General features: G+C 45.3%; 1 protein-coding gene and 1 non-coding gene across 2 annotated transcripts in view; both read right to left on the reverse strand.

The window, feature by feature from the left end:
* The window catches only part of MYNN (myoneurin), a 35,798-nt gene extending 18,303 nt beyond the window's left edge, over positions 1–17,495 (reverse strand). The window contains exons 1-4 of the mRNA XM_044291837.1: positions 17,459–17,495; positions 15,452–15,736; positions 11,875–12,584; positions 9,027–9,186 (exon numbers count right to left, since the gene is read on the reverse strand). Of these exons, the coding sequence (XP_044147772.1) occupies positions 9,027–9,186; positions 11,875–12,584; positions 15,452–15,717 (1,136 nt within the window). The 5' untranslated portion in view covers positions 15,718–15,736; positions 17,459–17,495. The remainder of the gene's footprint in view (positions 1–9,026; positions 9,187–11,874; positions 12,585–15,451; positions 15,737–17,458) is intronic.
* A 311-nt stretch (positions 17,496–17,806) lies between these two features.
* On the reverse strand, positions 17,807–17,879 carry TRNAV-AAC. The gene has a single exon. It is a non-coding gene; the product is annotated as a tRNA-Val (tRNA).
* Positions 17,880–26,402: the final 8,523 nt, after the last annotated feature.

Genomic DNA, 26,402 nt, shown 5'->3' on the forward strand with positions numbered 1-26,402 from the left:
GCCCCTTTGCCCACCTTGGCTGCAAAAAAGTGTCACACATCTGGTATCGCCGTACTCAGGAGAAGTTGGGCAATGTGTTTTGGGGTGTCATTTTACATATACCCATGCTGGGTGAGAGAAATATCTTGGCAAAAGACAACTTTTCCCATTTTTTTATACAAAGTTGGCATTTGACCAAGATATTTTTCTCACCCAGCATGGGTATATGTAAAATGACACCCCAAAACACATTCCCCAACTTCTCCTGAGTACGGCGATACCACATGTGTGACACTTTTTTGCAGCCTAGATGCGCAAAGGGCCCCAAATTCCTTTTAGGAGGGCATTTTTAGACATTTGGATCCCAGACTTCTTCTCACACTTTCGGGCCCCTAAAAAGCCAGGGCAGTATAAATACCCCACATGTGACCCCACTTTGGAAAGAAGACACCCCGAGGTATTCAATGAGGGGCATGGCGAGTTCCTAGAATTTTTATTTTTTTTGCATAAGTTAGCGGATATTGATTTTTTATTTTTTTTTTCTCACAAAGTCTCACTTTCCGCTAACTTAGGACAAAAATTTCAATCTTTCATGGACTCAATATGCCCCTCACGGAATACCTTGGGGTGTCTTCTTTCCGAAATGGGGTCACATGTGGGGTATTTATACTGCCCTGGCTTTTTAGGGGCCCTAAAGCGTGAGAAGAAGTCTGGAATATAAATGTCTAAAAAATTTTACGCATTTGGATTCCGTGAGGGGTATGGTGCGTCCATGTGAGATTTTATTTTTTGACACAAGTTAGTGGAATATGAGACTTTGTAAGAAAAAACAAAAACAAACAAAAAATGTCCGCTAACTTGTGCCAAAAAAAATGGCTGAATGGAGCCTTACCAGGGGGGGAGTGATCATTGACAGGGGGGTGATCAATGACAGGGGAGTGATCAATGACAGGGGGGTGATCACCCATATAGACTCCCTGATCACCCCCCTGTCATTGATCACCCCCCCTGTAAGGCTCCATTCAGACGTCCGCATGATTTTTACGGATCCATGGATACATGGATCGGATCCACAGAACGCATGCGGACGTCTGAATGGAGCCTTACAGGGGGGTTATCAATGACAGGGGGTGATCAGGGTAATCAGGGTGATCAGTCCTGTCACTGATCACCCCCCCTGTAAGGCTCCATTCAGACGTCCGCATGATTTTTTACGGATCCATGGATACATGGATCGGATCCACAGAACGCATGCGGACGTCTGAATGGAGCCTTACAGGGGGGTTATCAATGACAGGGGGTGATCAGGGTAATCAGGGTGATCACCCCCCTGTCACTGATCACCCCCCCTGTAAGGCTCCATTCAGACGTCCGCATGATTTTTTACGGATCCATGGATCGGATCCACAGAACGCATGCGGACGTCTGAATGGAGCCTTACAGGGGGGTTATCAATGACAGGGGGTGATCAGGGTAATCAGGGTGATCACCCCCCTGTCACTGATCACCCCCCCTGTAAGGCTCCATTCAGACATCCGCATGATTTTTTACGGATCCATGGATACATGGATCGGATCCACAGAACGCATGCGGACGTCTGAATGGAGCTTTACAGGGGGGTTATCAATGACAGGGGGTGATCAGGGTAATCAGGGTGATCACCCCCCTGTCACTGATCACCCCCCCTGTAAGGCTCCATTCAGACATCCGCATGATTTTTTACGGATCCATGGATACATGTATCGGATCCACAGAACGCATGCGGACGTCTGAATGGAGCCTTACAGGGGGGTTATCAATGACAGGGGGTGATCAGGGTAATCAGGGTGATCACCCCCCTGTCACTGATCACCCCCCCTGTAAGGCTCCATTCAGACATCCGCATGATTTTTTACGGATACATGGATACATGGATCGGATCCACAGAACGCATGCGGACGTCTGAATGGAGCCTTACAGGGGGGTTATCAATGACAGGGGGTGATCAGGGTAATCAGGGTGATCACCCCCCTGTCACTGATCACCCCCCCTGTAAGGCTCCATTCAGACGTCCGCATGATTTTTTACGGATCCATGGATCGGATCCACAGAACGCATGCGGACGTCTGAATGGAGCCTTACAGGGGGGTTATCAATGACAGGGGGTGATCAGGGTAATCAGGGTGATCACCCCCCTGTCACTGATCACCCCCCCTGTAAGGCTCCATTCAGACATCCGCATGATTTTTTACGGATCCATGGATACATGGATCGGATCCACAGAACGCATGCGGACGTCTGAATGGAGCCTTACAGGGGGGTTATCAATGACAGGGGGTGATCAGGGTGATCACCCCCCTGTCACTGATCACCCCCCCTGTAAGGCTCCATTCAGACATCCGCATGATTTTTTACGGATCCATGGATACATGGATCGGATCCACAGAACGCATGCGGACGTCTGAATGGAGCCTTACAGGGGGGTTATCAATGACAGGGGGTGATCAGGGTAATCAGGGTGATCACCCCCCTGTCACTGATCACCCCCCCTGTAAGGCTCCATTCAGACGTCCGCATGATTTTTACGGATCCATGGATACATGGATCGGATCCGTAAAAATCATGCGGACGTCTGAATGGAGCCTGACAGGGGGGTGATCAATGACAGGGGGGTGATCAATGACAGGGGGTGATCAGGGAGTGTATATGGGTGATCACCCGCCTGTCATTGATCACCCCCCTGTAAGGCTCCATTCAGACGTCCGCATGATTTTTACGGATCCATGGATACATGGATCGGATCCGTAAAAATCATGCAGACGTCTGAACGGAGCCTGACAGGGGGGTGATCAATGACAGGGCGGTGATCAATGACAGGGGGGTGATCAGGGAGTTTATATGGGGTGATCAGGGGTTTATAAGGGGTTAATAAGTGACGGGGGGGGGGGTGTAGTGTAGTGTGGTGTTTGGTGGGACTGTACTGACCTACCTGAGTCCTCTGGTGGTCGATCCTAACAAAAGGGACCACCAGAGGACCAGGTAGGAGGTATATTAGACGCTGTTATGAAAACAGCGTCTAATATACCTGTTAGGGGTTAAAAAATTCGGATCTCCAGCCTGCCAGCGAGCGATCGCTGCTGGCAGGCTGGAGATCCACTCGCTTACCTTCCGTTCCTGTGAGCGCGCGCGCCTGTGTGCGCGCGTTCACAGGAAATCCCGGCCCTCGCGAGATGACGCGTATATGCGTCGTCGTGCGCAGGGCTGCCACCTCCGGAACGCACATCTGCGTTAGGCGGTCCGGAGGTGGTTAAAAGACCTCTGGAAGACACCAAATTTTTTTTTTCCCACCGTTTCCACTGTATCCACAGGAGCCCCAGTTACAGGGGAAAACAGCCTCCTGAGGGCAAATGACACACAGGCAGAGCTGATCAGGGTCTCAGACCCTGCAGCTCTGCTCCTGCTCTAGACACCCAGGACTAACAGAGGAAGCTCCGCCGCTTCCTCCCCCCTGCGCTCGTGCAGCGCTGTCCTCCTGCCTGCACAGAAGACCGAATCGGTAATAAACCGCTCCTGTCTTCTCCTCAAGGTCCCTGCTGTGTCTGTCAGTCGGGATCCGAATTGCTCTTGCTAGATTGCAGGAGCAGGATCTTTAATCCCAGTGTTGATCAAAGCTGGGATTAAAGCACTGCCAGCACGTGTATATACGTGCTAGCTGCACGGGGCATGTGAAAATAGCACGTATATAGCCGTATGGCAGTAGGGAAGGGGTTAAAGGAAATCTGCCACCAGTATAATCCCTATTGAAGTAAAGTGATAGTCTAATAGCACTTAGTACCTTATTTCCATATGTGCCTTTGTTTCAGCAATAGATGTTTTCTATTTTCTGAAAAACCATTTTATTTGGTATGCAAGTGAGCCAGTAAGGTGCGCAGAGGGGTGCTATTCTCACATGAAGGAGTCCAGACACGCCTCCTGCTAGTGCCCAAGTCCGTCCTCATGCAGAGCCCAAGTCTGCCTACGCTCTGACATGACGCACCCTGGAACATTGTGCCCCCACTCCATCCCAGCCCCTCCTACATCACATTCAAGCCATAACTCCTCCCCCCTTTCTCTTCTATATGACGTTTAAATCTTGCGCATGGAAGTGCAGAACACAGCCGGCGCACTGTCTGTACCACTGAGGGCATCAGCCTCAATTCTACAACTGGGTATGTGGCGAGCCCAGTCAGATAAGTGACATGCTTCTTTTCCTTCCTTTCCAGCATAAGCCACCAGTAGGACAGGCAGTGAGCAGGCTGTGTTTGGCACTGCCACGCGCAATATTTAAACGTGATACAGCTGATAAGATCTTCAACTGAATCTCTGTAGGAATGCCGTTCATTTATAAATATATATACAGTACAGACCAAAAGTTTGGACACCTTCTCATTCAAAGAGTTTTTATTATTTTCATGACTATGAAAATTGTAGATTCACACTGAAGGCATCAAAACTATGAATTAACACATGTGGAATTATATACATAACAAAAAAGTGTGAAACAACTGAAAATATGTCATATTCTAGGTTCTTCAAAGTAGCCACCTTTTGCTTTGATTACTGCTTTGCACACTCTTGGCATTCTCTTGATGAGCTTCAAGAGGTAGTCACCTGAAATGGTTTTCACTTCACAGGTGTGCCCTGTCAGGTTTAATAAGTGGGATTTCTTGCCTTATAAATGGGGTTGGGACCATCAGTTGCGTTGTGGAGAAGTCAGGTGGATACACAGCTGATAGTCCTACTGAATAGACTGTAGGATAGTCCTACTGAATAGAATTTGTATTATGGCAAGAAAAAAGCAGCTAAGTAAAGAAAAACGAGTGGCCATCATTACTTTAAGCAATGAAAGTCAGTCAGTCCGAAAAATTGGGAAAACTTTAAAAAGTGTCCCCAAGTGCAGTCACAAAAACCATCAAGCGCTACAAAGAAACTGGCTCACATGCGGACCGCCCAGGAAAGGAAGACCAAGAGTCACCTCTGCTGCGGAGGATAAGTTCATCCGAGTCACCAGCCTCAGAAATCGCAGGTTAACAGCAGCTCAGATTAGAGACCAGGTCAATGCCACACAGAGTTCTAGCAGCAGACACATCTCTAGAACAACTGTTAAGAGGAGACTGTGTGAATAAGGCCTTCATGGTAGAATATCTGCTAGGAAACCAATGCTAGGGACAGGCAACAAGCAGAAGAGACTTGTTTGGGCTAAAGAACACAAGGAATGGACATTAGACCAGTGGAAATCTGTGCTTTGGTCTGATGGGTCCAAATTTGAGATCTTTGGTTCCAACCACCGTGTCTTTGTGCAACGCAGAAAAGGTGAACGGATGGACTCTACATGCCTGGTTCCCACCGTGAAGCATGGAGGAGGAGGTGTGATGGTGTGGGGGTGCTTTGCTGGTGCTGTTGGGGATTTATTCAAAATTGAAGGCATACTGAACCAGCATGGCTACCACAGCATCTTGCAGCGGCATGCTATTCCATCCGGTTTGCGTTTAGTTTGACCATCATTTATTTTTCAACAGGACAATGACCCCAAACACACCTCCAGGCTGTGTAAGGGCTATTTGACCAGGAAGGAGAGTGATGGGGTGCTGCACCAGATGACCTGGCCTCCACAGTCTCCGGACCTGAACCTAATCGAGATGGTTTGGGGTGAGCTGGACCGCAGAGTGAAGGCAAAAGGGCCAACAAGTGCTAAGCATCTCTGGGAACTCCTTCAAGACTGTTGGAAGACCATTTCAGGTGACTGCCTCTTGAAGCTCATCAAGAGAATGCCAAGAGTGTGCAAAGCAGTAATCAAAGCAAAAAGGTGGCTACTTTGAAGAACCTAGAATATGACATATCAGTTTCTATGAGGAGGTAAGTTCTAGACTTGACAGCGGCGAATCAATGGATGTCGTATATCTGGACTTCTCCAAAGCATTTGACACTGTACCACATAAAAGGTTAGTATATAAAATGAGAATGCTCAGACTGGGAGAAAACATCTGTATGTGGGTAAGTAACGGGCTCAGTGATAGAAAACAGAGGGTGGTTATTAACGGTACACACTCAGATTGGGTCACTGTCACTAGTGGGGTACCTCAGGGGTCAGTATTGGGCCGTATTCTCTTCAATATATTTATTAATGATCTTGTAGAAGGCTTGCATAGTAAAGTATCAATTTTCGCAGATGACACTAAACTGTGTAAAGTAATTTACACTGATGAGGACAGTATACTACTACAGAGGGATCTGGATAGATTGGAGGCTTGGGCAGATAAGTGGCAGATGGGGTTTAACACTGATAAATGTAAAGTTATGCACATGGGGAGGAAAAATGCAAGTCACCCGTACATACTAAATGGTAAAACACTCGGTAACACTGACATGGAAAAGGATCTAGGAATTTTAATAAACAGCAAACTAAGCTGCAAAAACCAGTGTCAGGCAGCTGCTGCCAAGACCAACAAGATAATGGGTTGGATCAGAAGGGGCATAGATTCCCGTGATAAGAACATAGTCCTACCACTTTACAAATCGCTAGTCAGACCACACATGGAGTACTGTGTACAGTTCTGGGCTCCTGTAAACAAGGCAGACATAGCAGAGCTGGAGAAGGTCCAGAGGAGGGCATCTAAAGTAATAACTGGAATGGGGCAACTACAGTACCCTGAAAGATTATCAAAATTAGGGTTATTCACTTTAGAAAAAAGACGACTGAGGGGAGATCTAATTAATATGTATAAATATATCAGGGGTCAGTACAGAGATCTATCCCATCAGCTATTTATCCCCAGGACTGTGACTGTGACAAGGGGACATCCTCTGCGTCTGGAGGAAAGAAGGTTTGTACACAAACATAGAAAAGGATTCTTTACGGTAAGAGCAGTGAGAATATGGAACTCTCTGCCTGAGGAGGTGGTGATGGTGAGTACAATAAAGGAGTTCAAGAGGGCCCTGGACGTATTTCTGGAGCTTAATAATATTACAGGCTATAGCTACTAGAGAGGGGTCGTTGATCCAGGGAGTTATTCTGATTGCCTGATTGGAGTCGGGAAGGAAGTTTATAGTCCCCTAAAGTGGAGAAAATTGGCTTCTACCTCACAGGGTGATTATTTTTTTTTGCCTTCCTCTGGATCAACTTGCGGGATAACAGGCCGAACTGGATGGACAAATGTCTTTTTTCGGCCTTATGTACTATGTTACTATGCTTTCAGTTGTTTCACACTTTTTTGTTATGTATATAATTCCACATGTGTTAATTCATAGTTTTGATGCCTTCAGTGTGAATCTACAATTTTCATAGTCATGAAAATAAAGAAAACTCTTTGAATGAGAAGGTGTGTCCAAACTTTTGGTCTGTACTGTATATAAAAAAAAAAAAAAAAAAAAAAAAAAAAAAAAAAAGGAATGCCGTTCATGAGGAAACATGAAGTACAGAGAGGATGGACAGGACGGTCTATGGTAATGTGGGGCTGTGGTAATGGAGACTGTATACAAGTGCTGCTGTTCATTACCCCCACCCTCCTCTCTGTACTTCATGTCTCCTCATGAACTTCTTTCCTACAGAGATTCAGCTGAAGATCTCATCATCTGTATTCAGGATCATAATCCCTGACAAGTAGGAGAGGAGGATGAGGCAGCTCTTTACCTCAGTGTTGTGAAGTACCTTGGCCTGCTGTGTGATTAGGACAGGCTCTGTGTGCACTAATAGGACAGCGCCCATTTTATTTCTCCTAATGATTGCTCCTTAGAGAAAAAAAACCATTATAACTAATGAAAGGTATATAAAGGTATATAATAAAGTTATATTTAAGTACTTTCATTTTCTTAGTTCAAGGAGAACACTTTTAAAGGGAATGTGCAACTTTATGGCTCATGCACACGACCGTATGCCCTCCGAGACATACGGTCCGTGAGCGGGCCATATGTCCCGGAGCGGCATACATCATGCGCATGGGAGCGCACAGCATCATAGGTTACTATGATGCTGTGCGCATCGGGCCGCCCGCGGGACTATTGATATTATGATGCTGTGTGCTCTCGTGCACACGATGTATGCCGCTCCGGGACATATGGCCCGCTCACAGTCGTGTGCATGAGCCCTTAGGTGGAGGTTTGGTATACACCCCTTCTTGGGCAGAACTGCAAAGGGAAGCATAATTACCTGCTTCCCGGCACTGGTTCCCTACTCCACTCCCCGTCCTAGGCTGCTCTGCTGCACTCCCAGGATGTAAACATCTGTTGACTCAGCTTCAGGAAATCTCTGGCCGTGACTGGCTGCAGCTGTGTTAAAATGGAAGTTAAGATCCCAGAAGTGCAGCGGAGCAGCCGAGGACAGGGCGTAAGGAGCGGGGAGCCGGTGCTGGGAAGATTATTAAAAGGGTTGTGTCACTTCAGCAAGTGGCATTTACATTGTAGAGGAAGTTAATACAAGGCGCTTAGTAATGTATTGTGATTGTCCATATTGCCTCCTGCACTGGCTGCAATATACACTGCTCGTTTCCATGGTTACAACCACCCTGAAATCCAGCAGTGGTGGTCGTGCTTCCACACTAAAAGAAAATGTGCCGGCTTCTTTGTTGGCTTAGACCGTGCAAGCGCACATTGACTGGTGCTTTTTCAGATAATGTGCAAGCACGGCCACTGCTGATGGATTACAGGGTCGTCGAAACCATGGAAACGAGCAGTGTCCAATGTGATGGAAAAATGAATCCAGCCAGCAAAGGAAGCAACATGGAGACTCACAATACATTAGTAAGTGGCTTGTATTAGCTTTCTCTACATAATAAATGCCATTTGCTGAAGTGACAACCCTTTTTAAGTATGCGTCCCTTCTGCCCGACAATAAAATTGATAAAGATACAATAACCAGTATTCCCAACAGCACAAGTGCAAATAAAGCTTGTAGAAAAAGTGACAAAATACAAAAACAGGGATGGTTAGAAATGAAGAAAACTTTTTTTTTGGGTGGCAAAAAAAATAAATAAAAATAAAAAGGCGGGAAAATATGGGAAATATGTGTGTAGATATATTGTTACGTTACTAACCTAACATGAATCTTTAAATTGCTGGAAGTGGCAAACTGTAAATTACACACATCACATTTATAGGGTTTCTCTTCTCCGTGATGCATTCGACTGTGAAAGACCAATTGGCATTTCTGAGCAAAACCTTTATCACAAAGCTTGCACTGATATGGCTTTTCTCCTGAAAAAAATCAGACAAAAGGTGACTGAATGCACATTGCTGGGTTTTGTGTAAGCTGTACTTGCATCTTCAGTTACAACAAAAAACTTTCTAGCTAATAAAGACCTGTGATGATGGCAGCACTGCCACTAAAACATGACATCCAGTATAATGTGACTGGTAAGGCTTGTAGAAACAGTGACTAGGACCAGCATGCAGCTCTAGTGTATCCAGTATAATGTGAACTGGTAAGGCTTGTAGAAACAGTGACTGGGACCGGCATGCAGCTCTACTGTGTCCAGTATAATGTGAACTGGTAAGGCTTGTAGAAACAGTGACTGGGACCGGCATGCAGCTCTAGTGTGTCCAGTATAATGTGAACTGGTAAGGCTTGTAGAAACAGTGACTGGGACCAGCATGCAGCTATAATGTGACTGGTAAGGCTTGTAGAAACAGTGACTAGGACCAGCATGCAGCTCTAGTGTATCCAGTATAATGTGAACTGGTAAGGCTTGTAGAGACAGTGACTGGGAGCAGCATGCAGCTCTAGTGTATCCAGTATAATGTGAACTGGTAAGGCTTGTAGAAACAGTGACTGGGACCAGCATGCAGCTCTAGTGTATCCAGTATAATGTGAACTGGTAAGGCTTGTAGAAACAGTGACTGGGACCAGCATGCAGCTATAATGTGAACTGGTAAGGCTTGTAGAAACAGTGACTGGGACCAGCATGCAGCTCTAGTGTATCCAGTATAATGTTAACTGGTAAGGCTTGTAGAAACAGTGACTGGGACCGGCATGCAGCTCTACTATATCCAGTATAATGTGAACTGGTAAGGCTTGTAGAGACAGTGACTGGGAGCAGCATGCAGCTCTAGTGTATCCAGTATAATGTGAACTGGTAAGGCTTGTAGAAACAGTGACTGGGACCAGCATGCAGCTCTAGTGTATCCAGTATAATGTGAACTGGTAAGGCTTGTAGAAACAGTGACTGGGACCAGCATGCAGCTCTAGTGTATCCAGTATAATGTTAACTGGTAAGGCTTGTAGAAACAGTGACTGGGACCAGCATGCAGCTATAATGTGAACTGGTAAGGCTTGTAGAAACAGTGACTGGGACCAGCATGCAGCTCTAGTGTATCCAGTATAATGTGAACTGGTAAGGCTTGTAGAAACAGTGACTGGGAGCAGCATGCAGCTCTAGTGTATCTGTTCCATTGCAGGCAATGATAACAAGCTCATGTTTGTTAATTAGGTAGGGACACCACAGGCTGAGCTCCACATCAGTACTGTACATGGGGATCCGTCATCACCGTGATGTTTTTTCCCCGCTTTCATACTAATTGTGGTAAAACTATGTGAATTAACATACTTAGCATGCTTTTTCAGATGTGGTAGTGGAGGACTCCCAGACACATTTTTAAGCATCCTGTGGGAAATTCCTATCTGTATCATGTCCTGTCTTTTGAGGATTTAAATTGGAAAACCACTATGGATTTTAAATTGTCTATTGCTTGACTATTCCGAGGATCCTAACACCGCTGTACTAATCTTTTTAGTTGTACCAAGTGTATTTGAATGGGAGAGGAAGGTGTAATTACACAGCACCACCATTATAAGGAAGACAGTGTGCAGGAAGCAGTAAAGAGAATGCAGTGCTTGGACAAGCACCACAAACCCTTCGAACAATTGATCAGTAGGGGTGCCGGGGGTCAAACCCCCAATGAGCTGATATTGATGACCTGAGGATAGGTCATCAATATTATGTCCCTGCACAACCCCTTTAACTCTCCTATTCCCCTGAAACTGCAATGCATTGATGTGGTGAAACTGTCACCAGGGAGTCACCATGAAATTGACTGATAAACCAGGCACAATGCCTTGTACTAGCTCAACTGACTGTAATGCTAACTTTCACTAAGATCCGTTACTGCATTCTGGAGAAAGAGTAATTTTAATAGAAACACGGCGGAACAAGACATCCTGTACACCCGTGCTCCTCCTGCTTCCTCTGCCTCTCTTTCTTAATTGACAAGGATTAGGAACCTGGTCCTGTCAATCAAAGAGAGGGAGGGGCTGGCAGAGGAAGGAGAGGATCAAGGGTGCACAGAGTGACTTGTGCCCGCCCTCAGTGCACTGAACTGCTCATTTGCATATTGATTAATAGTACCTTTTTAACTGAATAAAGCAACAAATCTCTAAGTGAAAGTTATCAGTCCTACAAGGCATTGTGCCTGGTTTATCAGTGAAATTCCTGAAGACAGACTCCCTTTAACACAGCTCACCAAGAGATTAACTTTAAGAATGATAGCTGCATAACCATCAGACCTAGTAAAATATCCTCAGGATAGGTCATCAATATAAGATCCGTGGGGGTCCGACACCCGGGACCCCTGCCGAACAGTTGTTAGACGACGCCAGGCACTTCTTCCCAGGCCAGTGAGATCACCATACATGAGTCACATGGACTAGTAGCTGCTCAGCCCCATTCAAGTCAATGGGGCCGAGCTGTAATACCAAGCACTGCCACTATGTATGGCGCCGTCCTTGGAAAGCTGGCGGGCAGCTGAACCAGCTGATTGGCAGGGGTGCCGGGAATTGTACCCTCACCAATGTGATAATGATGACCTATCCTGAGGATAAGTCACCATTATATTTGCCAGTATAACCTCTTTATACAATAATCAGTTAAGCAAGATAACGTGTCGTACCTGTATGGGTCCTTACATGCGTTTTTAGCTGGTTACACTGAGTGAAAGCTTTTCCACATAAGTGACACACATAAGGTTTGACACCTTTGTGGATCCGCATGTGTCGCCGAAGACTGCTGGCTTCTGAGAAAACCTTCCCACAAGTATTGCACGTAGGTTTATTCTTCAAGTATTTCTGATCCACGTCTTTCCCCATCTTGCACATGTTAGATGCACTTGTGATACTGGCCATACAGTGTTCCTTCAGGGCTCCGGTTTGTGGAGACTTGACTTGTTTTTGCTTCACTGATGCAACGTTAGTGTCTGGTGAAAGCGCAGAACAAACTTGCGGCAGGCCGCTATCTTTAACCTGAGTGAGCTGCTCCGCTAGCGATTCTTCCAGTTTATTGACAGGCAGGTGGGGGTCCGACGCCGTTTTCTGCTGATCGCCCACCTTCCTTGAAGTTTCTGGGGTATAGGGTATTTTCCTTTTCCATCTTTTGCTCCGAGCAGTTTTTCTGGCTTTAACCCTCTTGGCCAGACATACATCTTGTCTTCTGTTTTCTGGACGTTTTGGTGATTTCTTGATATCAGGAGAATCCTCTGCAGGAGGCAGCTCTGTACTACAGGCTCTCTCCATGGCAGCACAGTCCAGTTTAGTCCTACACATCAGAACTACCTCTTCTAGCCTCAAGTATTCTGCGGCCGTAAGGACTTCTTCTAAGTGACACCTGTGGGAAGTACAGAGAGATGAGTTTCTCCAATAACCTAATGCTAACTGGTCACCCCAATGGCAGCAGCTGGACTCCTGCCACTGCAGGCAGACTGTAGGGTGGCGTCACGGGATCCTGATAACTTGCATGTGAATACTAGGAACAAGACACACTACAGAAACTCCATATGACTACGCAGCAACCAAGAGGAGTTTAGAGGGGTTATCCGGGAATTTGATACTGATGGCCTATCCTTAGGACAGGTCATCAATATTTGATCAGCAGGGTTCTGACTCCTGTCACCCTCACCGATCAGCTGTTAGAAGAGGCCCTGGCATTCCGTGAGCACTTAGGCCTTTTCCTAGGCCAGTGACGTCACTGTACATCGGTCAAATGGCCTTGGTGCAGCTGCTACACAATGCACGGCGCGGAGCCGTTCACCGGCGCTCTGGTGAGCACAGAGACCCCTTCAAATGGTGGATCGCCGAGGGTGCTGGAAGTCCAGCCACCGTTGATCTGATATTGATGACCTACCTGAGGATAGGCTATGAATATCAAATTCCCAGATAACATTTTTAACTGGTGAAAGCAGAAAACCACCCAAAAACATAGTTCTCTAGTAGTGGCCATCATAGCACATTTTCCAATCATCAGTGGAAGGGGTATAATCTCGGAAAACTCCATTTAAGGTCTCGTTTACATGAACGTATTTTGTGTTCCGTATACGGGCCGTTTTCTGCGTTCCGCATACGGAACCATTCATTTCAAAAGGGGCCGCAAAAGATGCATCCGTTGCCCCGCACAAATTATGAGTCCTGTCCTATTCTTGTCCGTTTTGCGGACAAGAATAGTCATTTCTATAATAGGCCTCCTGTTCCGTTCCGCAAATTGCAGAAGGCACACGGGCGGCATCTGTTTTTTTGCGGATCGCAAAAAAAAAAAAACAAAAAAAAAAAAAACGGCATGGTTGTGTGAACGAGCCCTAACCCTAGAATGGATCACGGTGCTTGGTCGACCAGACCTGGTACAGTGTCAGAATTGTAGCACCGTCACGCTCTTTGTGCATCCATACAGGTACATATTTGGAATGATACTAAAACGTCCTGTCAAACCGTCTGCAGTGGACCTTGGCTGTGTCCTTACTCTATATTGGAAAGGAGGGGATCTAAACCTTTAAATACCTTAAAGGGTTAAAGAAGGTTCAGGATGGAAGTGTTTTGATAAGAAACTGAATACAAGAACAAGGAGGAACAATAGGAAGTAATGTCAGAAAATACTATTTTGTGGAAAGAGTAGTAGATGCTTGGGACAAACTTCCAGCAGATGTGGTTGGAAAATCTACAGTAAGATAAGCCTGCCTGGGATAAGAGAAAATGATGTGGGCACACTAAATGGACCATGGGGTCTTGTCTTGCCACCATTCTTCTATGTATTCTTTGAAAATTGTCCCTTTAACATTTTCACCATTTGTGAAATAACTGAAAAGATCTTCTGGGGCTAAATCTAGATGCAAAAAGCATCACTTCCACATTACTACTCACTTTGCAGGGGGGGAATGGATGTACCTACCTAATGACACAACCCTAAGGCCAGTTTCAGATGAGCATGTGAGGTCCACAAATGATAGTTTGCATGACAGCTAAACGTCCTGGACTGACTGGAGATTTGCCGGGTTGAAGCCACTGCATCATAGTTCCAGCCCCACTAATGGTCTACAGTCCTCAGAGTAGCTGCGGTCGGTGTGGGGAATGCAGTCGTCACGTGGACCGTTTTTCCCAGACCACACTTGCCCTTTTACACAGGCAGATTTTGTGGCCATAACAAGTGCTGACTAACAATATATAAGTCAAATGGTACTCCCATCCCCACAATGATTGGAGGGGTGTGAATGAGCGATCATTAATCGTACCCCTCACCTCACCTCTCACACACTGCACTTTACTTTGGCAGCACATCCTGTTTATACGGGAAGATCTGCAATGGGCCACAGTTTCTTCTGACCACGTCTACTCATTTGTCAGCTGAGTGCTGGCGCAATTATCAGGAATGAGCAGTTGAGTGATCGCTCAGTCAACTGGTCATTGGCCCAAGTAAAGGGGTTTTATGAGTGTTTAATACTGATGACCTACCCTCTGATCAGACTCTCAACGGGGGTCTGACTCTGGCACCCCCGCCAATCACCAGTTTGAAGAGGCTGTGGCGCTCACTAGCTTACCAAGCTGCACTGTGCTTGCTATTGCAGCTCAGCGGGGGTGCCAGAAGGAGGACTGACTTCCATCAGATAGGTCATCAGTATGAACACTCGGACAAACCCCTTTAAAGAGATCCACTTGTTTACTGTTCCTGCGCAGCCAAAAGTGAAACATAAATTAAAGGGGTATTCCCTTCTCAGACATTGGGGGCATATCGTTAGGGTATGCCTCCAATGTTTGATAGGTACAGGTCCCACCTCTGCTTAGAACAGAGCCAGCAAAGTCCCAGAGGGCGCACTGCGCATGCTTGGCCTCCCTCCATTCATTCCTATGATAGCGCTGAAAATAGCCGAACGCTGGCTCGGATATTTCCGTCCTCCCCATAGAGATAATGGCGAGGTGGCTGTGCTTGCACGATGTGCCTCCCATTCATTTCAATGGCAGTTCCAAAAATAGCAGAGCGAGTTGCTTGGCTATTTTCGGCGCTCCCATATTAATGAATGGAAGGAGGCCGCGCATGCACAGTACACCCTCTGGGACTTTGTGGGCTCCGCTCCCAGAGGTGGGACCTGCACCTATCAGCCATTGGGGGCATATCCTAGTGGGATAGATGGGAATAACCCTTTAATATGTTTTACTGTTACACTCTCACAGACAGTGAACAAATATGCCCATAGTATATAAGCACCTCACCTGTCAAAATGCAAGTCCCCGCTGTAAATAAAGTCCAGCACTGTGTGGAATGCATCTGGTGTTACTTGCGTCTGGTCAAGAAGTACACTACAGTCCGAGGAGTCCGTGAAAAGGGTCCTAAAATATTCACTGAAAGAAGCCAACACATTCCTATGAGCTTTGTACTGGAAGTCGCCGATCAGAATAGCGCAGTCACACAGGAAGGCCGCTTCTCGCTGTCTCTGTAACTTGTCCAGCAAGCGTCTACAGTGCTCCACACAGGCCATGTTCTCAGGGATGTCTCACCTAGAAGAAAAGCACAGACCACGAGGACCACACATAACTACAGATCTGCTAGTTGAGAAATTTGACTTGAATTTTTCAAAAAGTATTGATCCTACTGAACACAAAAAAAAAAAATTCCAGACAAATCACAGAACTTAATGAATACATTCAACCTGAACTGAATCAGGTCTAAAACTATTCGCCAATTTTCTCATCTCTACACTAAAAGGGGTATTCCGGGTACCATAAAAATAACTTATGTTCTAGACTGCCTCATCATCAATAAATACCTAATATGGTGTAAATGTCACATATTTACCGTCCAGTAGTTATAAAAGTAGTTTTCCTCCTCTGCCCCCCCCCCCACCGGGTTTCCTCATGAATTCCCAAGGCATCGACCTGTAGTTCTGAGCCTTTGTTAGGTCGAGCATGCATCTAAATGTCTGACATTTGGGCGTTTTAGGGTCCATTCACACTAGCGCTATTCTTTTCCGGTATTGAAATCCGGTAAAGGGTTTCAAACGCATCAGTTTTGTTCTAATGCATTCTGAATAGAAAGCAATCCGTTCAGTATGCATCAGGATGTCTTCCGTTCCGTCCCTTGTACGGTATTTGACTGGACAAAATCCCAGAGCACTACCCGCACATGCCGGTATTAATTTTCATAGAGATGTATTAATGCCAGATCCGGTATCAAGTTTTCCCGAAATTGCAGCATTGCCTGATCCGGTTCTCCGGTCTGCACACGCGCCGGGACATAGGAGGAGCTATTTTTGCTTTTGATCTTTGAATTTTTTTTTTTTAACCAGATCCGTTATTCCAGATTAGGTGGGCGCTCTATGCCCACCCTCAGTCACGTATGCACCGTATGGCGCTCTATGGCCACCCTCAGTCACGTATGCACCGTATAGCGCTCTATGGCCACCCTCAGTCACGTATATACCTTATACCGCTCTATGGCCATCCTCAGTCACGTATGCACCGTATACTGCTCTATGGCCACCCTCAGTCATGTATATACCTTATACCGCTCTATGGCCACCCTCAGTCATGTACACACCGTATACCGCTCTATGGCCACCTCAGTCATGTACACACCGTATACTGCTCTATGGCCACCCTCAGTCATGTATATACCTTATACCGCTCTATGGCCACCCTCAGTCATGTACACACCGTATACCGCTCTATGGCCACCCTCAGTCATGTACACACCGTATACCGCTCTATGGCCACCCTCAGTCACGTACACACCGTATACCGCTCTATGGCCACCCTCAGTCACGTACACACCGTATACCGCTCTATGGCCACCTTCAGTCATGTACACACCGTATACCGCTCTATGGCCACCTTCAGTCATGTACACACCCTTAGTCATGTACATACGGTGTATACGTGGCCACCCTCAGTCATGTACATACCGTATACCGCTCTATGGCCACCCTCAGCCATGTACACACCGTATACCGCTCTATGACCATCCTCAGTCATGTACATACTGTATACCGCTCTATGGCCACCCTCAGTCACGTATACACTGTATACCGCTCTATGGCCACCCTCAGTCATGTATACACTGAATATCGCACAGCATATCCCTGTAAGACGTGTTCACACACTGCAGCAATGAGTGACAAGGAATAAGGATGTGTTAGCCCCGGGTCAGGGCAGACTTCTCACTACATTAGACTCTGTTTCCCCTGTCTATCCAGGATAACCCCCACCATCCACACCGCTCACCTCTCTCTATTCAGCCATTGTTGTAGCCGGAACGTCGTCAGCCGCGGCCGGGATGACGTCACGAGAGCTCATTAACCCTTCGGTCCTCGGCAAGAGACCGGTGCCGCTTGTTCGGCACTATGAGCGGGATTTCTTAGGGCCACTTCTGGGAATGGGAGCCGCATTAGCCAGAGCCGCGGCGAGTATGGAGGAGGCAGCATAAGCATTATACTGTGTGAATACAGTCATATCCGTGCTCTGACGTTTAATGACAGGTTATGGACACAGTGAATGGGAAAAAATAAACATGAAAGAAATAAATGATAGAAATGGAAGAGGGGGAAAAAAATATACTAAACAAAAAATAAGTGTTTCCGCCCGGTTTCGAACCGGGGACCTTTCGCGTGTTAGGCGAACGTGATAACCACTACACTACGGAAACTTACATACTAGACAGAGCTCCAAGATGGTAGACAAGTCATAGCTGCTGCCAGTGCGACCTCTGCAGGTATGTACTTGTAACTGGCAGCCTCTGTCATGTCAGCTTCCTCTCAGCATAATCATACAGCATTTCCCAACCATGTTCAGTGCACTGGTGGCTACAGTGCCATAATATAGGTAGGTCCCCACAGGTCATATGTGCTATGGCCATAATATAGGTAGGTCCCCACAGGTCATATGTGCTATGGCCATAATATAGGTAGGTCCCAACAGGTCATATGTGCTATGGCCATAATATAGGTAGGTCCCCACAGGTCATATGTGCTATGGCCATAATATAGGTAGGTCCCCACAGGTCATATGTGCTATGGCCATAATATAGGTAGGTCCCTACAGGACATATGTGCTATGGCCATAATATAGGTAGGTCCCCACAGGTCATATGTGCTATGGCCATAATATAGGTAGGTCCCCACAGGTCATATGTGCTATGGCCATAATATAGGTAGGTCCCCACAGGTCATATGTGCTATGGCCATAATATAGGTAGGTCCCCACAGGTCATATGTGCTATGGCCATGATATAGGTAGGTCCCTTAAGGTCATATGTGCTATGGCCATAATATAGGTAGGTTCCTACAGGCCATATGTGCTATGGCCATAATATAGGTAGGTCCCCACAGGTCATATGTGCTATGGCCATAATATAGGTAGGTCCCTACAGGACATATGTGCTATGACCATAATATAGGTAGGTACCTAAATGACATATTTGCTATGGCCATAATATAGATAGGTACCTAAAGGACAAATGTGCTATGGCCATAATATAGGTAGGTCCCTTAAGGTCATATGTGCTAGGGCCATACTATAGGTAGGTACCTAAAGGACATATTTGCTATGGCCATAATATAGATAGGTACCTAAAGGACATATGTGCTATGGCCATAATATAGGTAGGTCCCTACAGGTCATATGTGCTATCCCTACAGGATATATGTGCTAGGGCCATAATATAGGTAGGTCCCTACAGAATATATGTGCTAGGGCCATAATATAGGTAGGTTCCCTACAGGACATATGTGCTAGGGCCATAATATAGGTAGGTCCCTACAGGATTGCTATGGATTTGCAGCCTTGGATTTGTGTGCAGTGAGAGTTTTACAGTAGCATACAATATCAGCAGTGAGCAGAGCCCAGGCTTCTGACTCCGCTCAATGCCTATCTACACAGACCTAATCCCACCCTAGTCCTCTTTGTGCTCCCTCACAATAAAATACCAACAAATCGTTCCGGATCCGACTGGAGAATGCTGGATTTTGGCAGCTGTCCCACAGTCCCAGGAGAGAGTATGATGTGCTCCGTTCCCAGGGGGAACGGCAGTAGGTGAGCATCATTTTTTATTTTATTAACAGTACAGGCTTTAGTGCTGTAAGGCGGCTACACTATTATAAGGTGGGCAGGGCCGGGATGATGTATAAGTGCCCACTAAGGGCACCACCTCGCTGCCTGCAAGGGGAGGGGGCCCAATCAGGGTCGCATCTGCGGCTGTTAAGCCGCAGTAGAACAGTGCAAGAGGTCGCAATGACGTCACTGTGACCTGCTGTGCTGGGTCTCGTGTGATCATGTCATCGAATGAGACCCGGCACAGGAGTCTCAAGCCATAGATTGGAAGAGGTCTGTGGCCTGCAGGGCAGATGGTGGAAGGGAACAGGAGCGAGTTTTTTTTTTTTAAATACTAAACATCGTCGCTACTGGGGGCACCAAAGAGGGGGTGAGGTGGGATGGAGCATTATATATACCTGGCACTATTGAGGGGGGCATTATATACTGGTACTTACTGGGGGAGCACTATATACTGGCACAATGTGGGGGAGCATTATGTACTGGCACTATAGGGGAGAGCATTATATATATATATACTGGCACTATGGGGGGCAGCATTATATACTGGCACTAGCACTATAGAGAGGGGGTGAATGAGCATACTGGAACTATGAACTATGGGGGGGGGGGCATTGTATATATATATATATATATATATATATATACAGTCAGGTCCATAAATATTGGGATATCGACACACTTCTACCATTTTTGGCTCTATACACCACCACAATGGATTTGAAATGAAACAAACAAAATGTGCTTTAACTGCAGACTGTCAGCTTTAATTTGAGGGTATTTACATCCAAATCAGGTGAACGGTGCAGGAATTACAACAGTTTGCATATGTGCCTCCCACTTGTTAAGGGACCAAAAGTAATGGGACAATTGGCTTCTCAGCTGTTCCATGGCCAGGTGTGTGTTATTCCCTCATTATCCCAATTACAATGAGCAGATAAAAGGTCCAGAGTTCATTTCAAATGGGCTACTTGCATTTGGAATATGTTACTGTCAACTCTCAAGATGAGATCCAAAGAGCTGTCACTATCAGTGAAGCTAGCCATCATTAGGCTGAAAAAACAAAACAAACCCGTCAGAGAGATAGCAAAAACATTAGGCGTGGCCAAAACAACTGTTTAGAACATTCTTAAAAAGAAGGAACGCATCGGTGAGCTCAGCAACACCAAGACCCGGAAGACCACAGAAAACAACTGTGGTGGATGACCGAAGACTTCTTTCCCTGGTGAAGAAAACACCCTTCACAACAGTTGGCCAGACCAAGAACACTCTGCAGGAGGTAGGTGTATGTGTGTCAAAGTCAACACTCAAGAGAAGACTTCACCAGAGTGAATACAGAGGGTTCACCACAAGATCTAAACCATTGGTGAGCCTCAAAAACAGGAAGGCCAGATTAGAGTTTGCCAAACGACATCTAAAAAGGCCTTCACAGTTCTGGAACAACATCCTATGGACAGATGAGACCAAGATCAACTTGTACCAGAGTGATGGGAAGAGAAGAGTATGGAGAAAGAAAGGAACTGCTCATGATCCTAAGCATACCACCTCATCAGTGAAGCATGGTGGTGGTAGTGTCATGGTGTGGGCATGTGTGGCTGCCAATGGAACTGGTTCTCTTGTATTTATTGATGATGTGACTGCTGACAAAAGCAGCAGGATGAATTCTGAAGTGTCTCGGGCAATATTATCTGCTCATATCCCGCCAAATGCTTCAGAACTCATTGGACGGCGCTTCACAGTGCAGATGGACAATGACCCAAAGCATACTGCAAAAGCAACCAAAGAGTTTTTTAAGGGAAAGAAGTGGAATGTTATGCAATGGCCAAGTCAATCACCTGACCTGAATCCGATTGAGCATGCATTTCACTTGCTAAAGACAAAACTGAAGGGAAAATGCCCCAAGAACAAGCAGGAACTGAAGACAGTTGCAGTAGAGGCCTGGCAGAGCATCACAAGGGATGAAACCCAGCGTCTGGTGATGTCTATGCGTTCCAGACTTCAGGCTGTAATTGACTGCAAAGGATTTGCAACCAAGTATTAAAAAGTGAAAGTTTGATTTATGATTATTATGTCCCATTACTTTTGGTCCCTTAACAAGTGGGAGGCACATATGCAAACTGTTGTAATTCCTGCACCGTTCACCTGATTTGGATGTAAATACCCTCAAATTAAAGCTGACAGTCTGCAGTTTAAACACATCTTGTTTGTTTCATTTCAAATCCATCGTGGTGGTGTATAGAGCCAAAAATTTTAGAATTGTGTCGCTGTCCCAATATTTATGGACCTGTCTGTATAATTTTTTTTTTACTAGAGTCAGTAATTACTAATTATTTCACTTTGCGCCACAGGCAGCAGAAATGCTAGGTACACCCCTGTGTACCTTCCGCAACTATATATTAAAGAGGACCTTTCACCGATTATTACACTGTGAACTAAGCATACAGACATGGAGAGCAGCGCCCGGGGATCTCACTGCACTTACTATTATCCCCGGGCGCCACTCCGTTCTCCCGCTATTCCCTCTGGTATCTCCGGTCACAAAGTTATGGAAGGCGGAGTCTGCCCTTGTTCTTCTGTAGCGCTGGGCAATCGCATTGCAGAGCTCACAGCCTGGGAGAAAATAACCTCCCAGGCTATGAGCTCTGCGCTGCGATTGGCCAGCGCTAGAGCAGAACAAGGGCAGACTCCGCCTACCATAACTTAGTGACTGAAATCTCTGCCTACTATAACTTAGTGGCCGGAGATACCGGAGGGCATAGCGGGAGAACGGAGCGGCGCCCAGGGATAATAGTAAGTGCAGTGAGATCCCGGGCGCCGCTCTCCATGTGAAAGGGATTTTCATAATCTTACTTTTGATACATCACAGATTAGACACATATATTATACAAGCCTCATCTCTTATGGAAATACAGTACCTAGCATTAACATATCTCACTTCCTCTGCCAGTCCGGGACACAATAGCAGCCTTCCTGACCAAAAGGCTATTTAACATCTCACCTCGCATACATTGACAGGAACGTGTGATTTCCTATTTAACTTGTTAGCATGGAGAGAGAAACCTGTTCAATGTAAAATAACCTTTTCATGTATTGTATATAGCAGATGTCAGCATTGTTTAGCAAAGTTTCAACTGTATATTGACAAACACATATTTCCCAATGCCTGCTGAGTTCTAGGAGGATTGGTCCAATTGAATCTGGAAGGACACTATGTTCCCACCCCCAACAAGCCCTATAAACTATGTGCTGGGAGAATAAAGATTTGAGATATTGACAACCTATGTTGAGTCAGGGCTGTCTTATCTCTCTGATCAGAAGCAAAGGGGATATTCGTTGCACAGGGAAATATTCACGGGTGTGGAGGTCTGAAGCCTCATAATATAACCATCATAAACCTGCCTAGAAAAACCGCTAACAGTTTGGTGTCAGAAGTGGGATCCGCCAAAGCAGTATCGGGTAAGTGATTCTATATTTAAGATATATATTATTACTGCCCTATACTGTAAGAGTGGATTATTTGAACCCGGTAAGCGCTTCTGATAAGCGTCTCCCAGGAATCTGATATTCCTAAAGTAATAGAGGGATCTGAAATCCCAGAGGAATCTGATATTCCTAAAGTAATAGAGGGATCTGAAGTCCCGCAGGAATCTGATATTCCTGAAGAAAAAAATGGGGTCTGTATTCCCCTAGTTTGAAAAACAGTATTGTGTGCAACGAATATCCTTTGCTAAACCTGTATATAGCTGTATAGTTGCTTAAGCATTTTTAGTCGTTATATATATGTATAAGGTTGAATTTTACTGTATAGACTGTGTATAGATTATGTATAGATTGTATGTGAGTTCATGCTGAAATTGAAGGTATAAAATTGGCCATCAATAGTTTAAAAATCTGCCATAGATTCAGGAGTAATATGAGCCTGAATTAGAAGTAATACCATCCAGAATAGTTTAAAATCTGCCATAAATTCAGGAGTAGTTATGAACCTGAATTAGAAGAAATAGGATAAAAAAAACACATAAACTGATAAGCATAAGGTTTATCAGTAAGTATTTTCGCACTGAACACAAACATAATTATCCTTAGATAAACCTTCAAATTCAGCTGATCTCACTGTATATTTTAGCTAAGTAAAAAAATGGGCAATTCTTATGGTAAGAAGGATCCCATAAAGAAACTGAATTTTAAAATTTGGAACTGAAAATCATGTACCCTGAGTCTGCTGCAAATCTCTATGGTGAAACTGTCTCCTAAAAATGAATTGGGGAAAAGTCTAAAAAATGTTTGTCCAGAGGTGTTTAGGTCCATTTTATACTGATCCTTGGGTTGATAATATGTGTAAATGGACAGAAGGAATGAAATGTACTGACCCGTTCCCAAAGAAGGGTCTTTTTCAGACTTTCATATGGCCATGATCAAGAGCCTATGTCTGAATGACAGACACTTTTCCATGGTACAAAGGAGACCCTCATTGGAATAAAATGTATATGAAAACTTGTGGCCAAGCATGGCTATCTGTGCAGAAGTTTTGGACTGACTTGTGCAGTTCGAATACAAAACAACAAAGTAGAATCCCCATTGTGAATCCAACTCCTGCCCCACCCCCATACGTGCCATTGTATCCCGTAGCAACAAAATTAACAACAGAATCAGATGATGAGATGTGCGCACACTTGACTCTGCCACAGGTTCCTGACTTTACAGAACCTGAGGAACAAGTTTTGTCTGAGCATGCTAAACAGCCCAGTAGAACAATATATGCAAGGGCATCAAAGATTCAAGGGATGAGCAAAGACACAAAATGGTCTATGCTCAAAGGGAGGAGTAGTATGGGCAGACCTTTCCCAGCCCCATGGACAATGAGTCCATTAATTCTGATGCCTAGATACTTGCAGCAGATACAAGAGGAATATATGACCAAACTGATTGAAAAAATAAAAACATTGATTATGATGATATTTCGCTTTTGTTTCCCTTGCCAACAGGTGCACCAACCCAACCCTCGTCTTAGAGGAAAAGATGGCACTGGATTATCTTTTAGCTTCTAAGGGGGGGTTTCTGTGAGTTTATAGGAGAGGACTGCAGATACCAGGGATAAAGTCCAGGCCCATATAGATCAGGTCACTGTAATTCAGGGCATAGATAGTGCTATTATTGAGAGATAGAATCCTTTCACAGCTTTGGGTGGTTTTAGAGATTTCCTGTTTTCCATAGGTAACTGGTTGAAGGAAATAGGAGTATATATCCTCATGTTGTTGTTTTTCTCTTTATCATATATATCCTGGTGAGATGCTCCTGCTGTTTGATCGATCGGATCGCCCAGTCACGTGCAGATAATCACATCCTCATCGCAGCTCCCAGATACACCACGGATCAACCTATGTGTTTGATGGAAAGGATGTCCAACTAAACGTTCATCTCCACGCCACACCTTACCACATCAGGGCTCAGAGTCAACTCCCTGAAGAATCGAACCGAAGGATGGAGCATCATCATGGAGGCAATAACACCCAAGGAGCACCACAATCGACGACGGCAAGCTGAGGAAACCGAAGATTCAGCAAGAGATTCAAAGAACACAGTGGACATATTGCAGAGAGGAGGGAACTGTCGTGGAAAGTTTTATTAAGCATAGGATGACTATGGTAGACTTTCCTTTTGGCTTAGGAATGGTATGTAGGTCTATAGATCAGCACTCTGGTTCCTGCTACCCATGTGAAAGCCGCCACCGTTGGTTTGAGAGGGATCTAATGGCTGCTGGCTCTGAGAGCAATGTTCTTAGTGAAAGCTACCAGCGGGTCCTCATCAGCAACGGTGGGGTATGGCACGCTGATGCCAGTCTCACTGAACCATGGGCGCCCCAACATGAAACATTGGTTGGTGAGACTGGTGTCCATGTGAATGCTATATCACCTTTCTTGGTCGACCCTGTTTTAAAAGACCTTCCTCAGGGACTGATCCCCCCTTTTGGAACCATGTCTAACAGAGATTCACTGTGGGTTAGTGGCATCTTTGTGCCAGATTAAATAGATGCTGTCCGATTAGGGCCACATTTGTTTAAAAAAAGGGCTGATTCACTTGGGAGCATTTGCGCGTGTTCTGGGTGTGGTGGTGGATGGTGAGTGTTTGAGCGCCACCCACCGGCACTCTCAGGAAATGTGCGAATGTATACCTTCCAGGTCTAAAGAAAATTTCTATCGGTCAAGGCATAAGGTGGAATGTACCTGCATATCTGCAACTTTACTGGGCAGCCATGTGCCATAGAGGGTGGGGTTAGCCCAGTAAAAGGTCTAACCCGAATATCCTATCTATGTGTAGAACTTGCATGCCTTATGTTTTTTCTTACTTTTCTTTCTTCTCTCTTTTCACTATGCAGGAGATTTTTTCCTACTGTGCGCCGAATTACACAGAAGGTTTTTTTCATCTCCTTCATAGTCTTTAGTGTCTTCATGTGTCACACACACACACACACATATACGTATGTATGTGTGTATGTATATATGTATATATATATATGTGTGTATGTGTGTATATACATGTGTACATACACACATACATACATATACACACACACCCTTAGATGGAGGAAAACATACAGTGATCCCGTTTTTATATATATATATAAAAGTTGGGATCAATGGTTGGATTGAAAGGGATTTTCATAATCTTACTTTTGATACATCACAGATTAGACACATATATTATACAAGCCTCATCTCTTATGGAAATACAGTACCTAGCATTAACATATCTCACTTCCTCTGCCAGTCCGGGACACAATAACAGCCTTCCTGACCAAAAGGCTATTTAACACCTCACCTCGCATACATTGACAGGAACGTGTGATTTCCTATTTAACTTGTTAGCATGGAGAGAGAAACCTGTTCAATGTAAAATAACCTTTTCATGTATTGTATATAGCAGATGTCAGCATTGTTTAGCAAAGTTTCAACTGTATATTGACAAACACATATTTCCCAATGCCTGCTGAGTTCTAGGAGGATTGGTCCAATTGAATCTGGAAGGACACTATGTTCCCACCCCCAACAAGCCCTATAAACTATGTGCTGGGAGAATAAAGATTTGAGATATTGACAACCTATGTTGAGTCAGGGCTGTC

The sequence above is a fragment of the Bufo gargarizans genome, chromosome 4, assembly GCF_014858855.1.
Source record: "Bufo gargarizans isolate SCDJY-AF-19 chromosome 4, ASM1485885v1, whole genome shotgun sequence".
Lineage (NCBI taxonomy): Eukaryota > Metazoa > Chordata > Amphibia > Anura > Bufonidae > Bufo > Bufo gargarizans.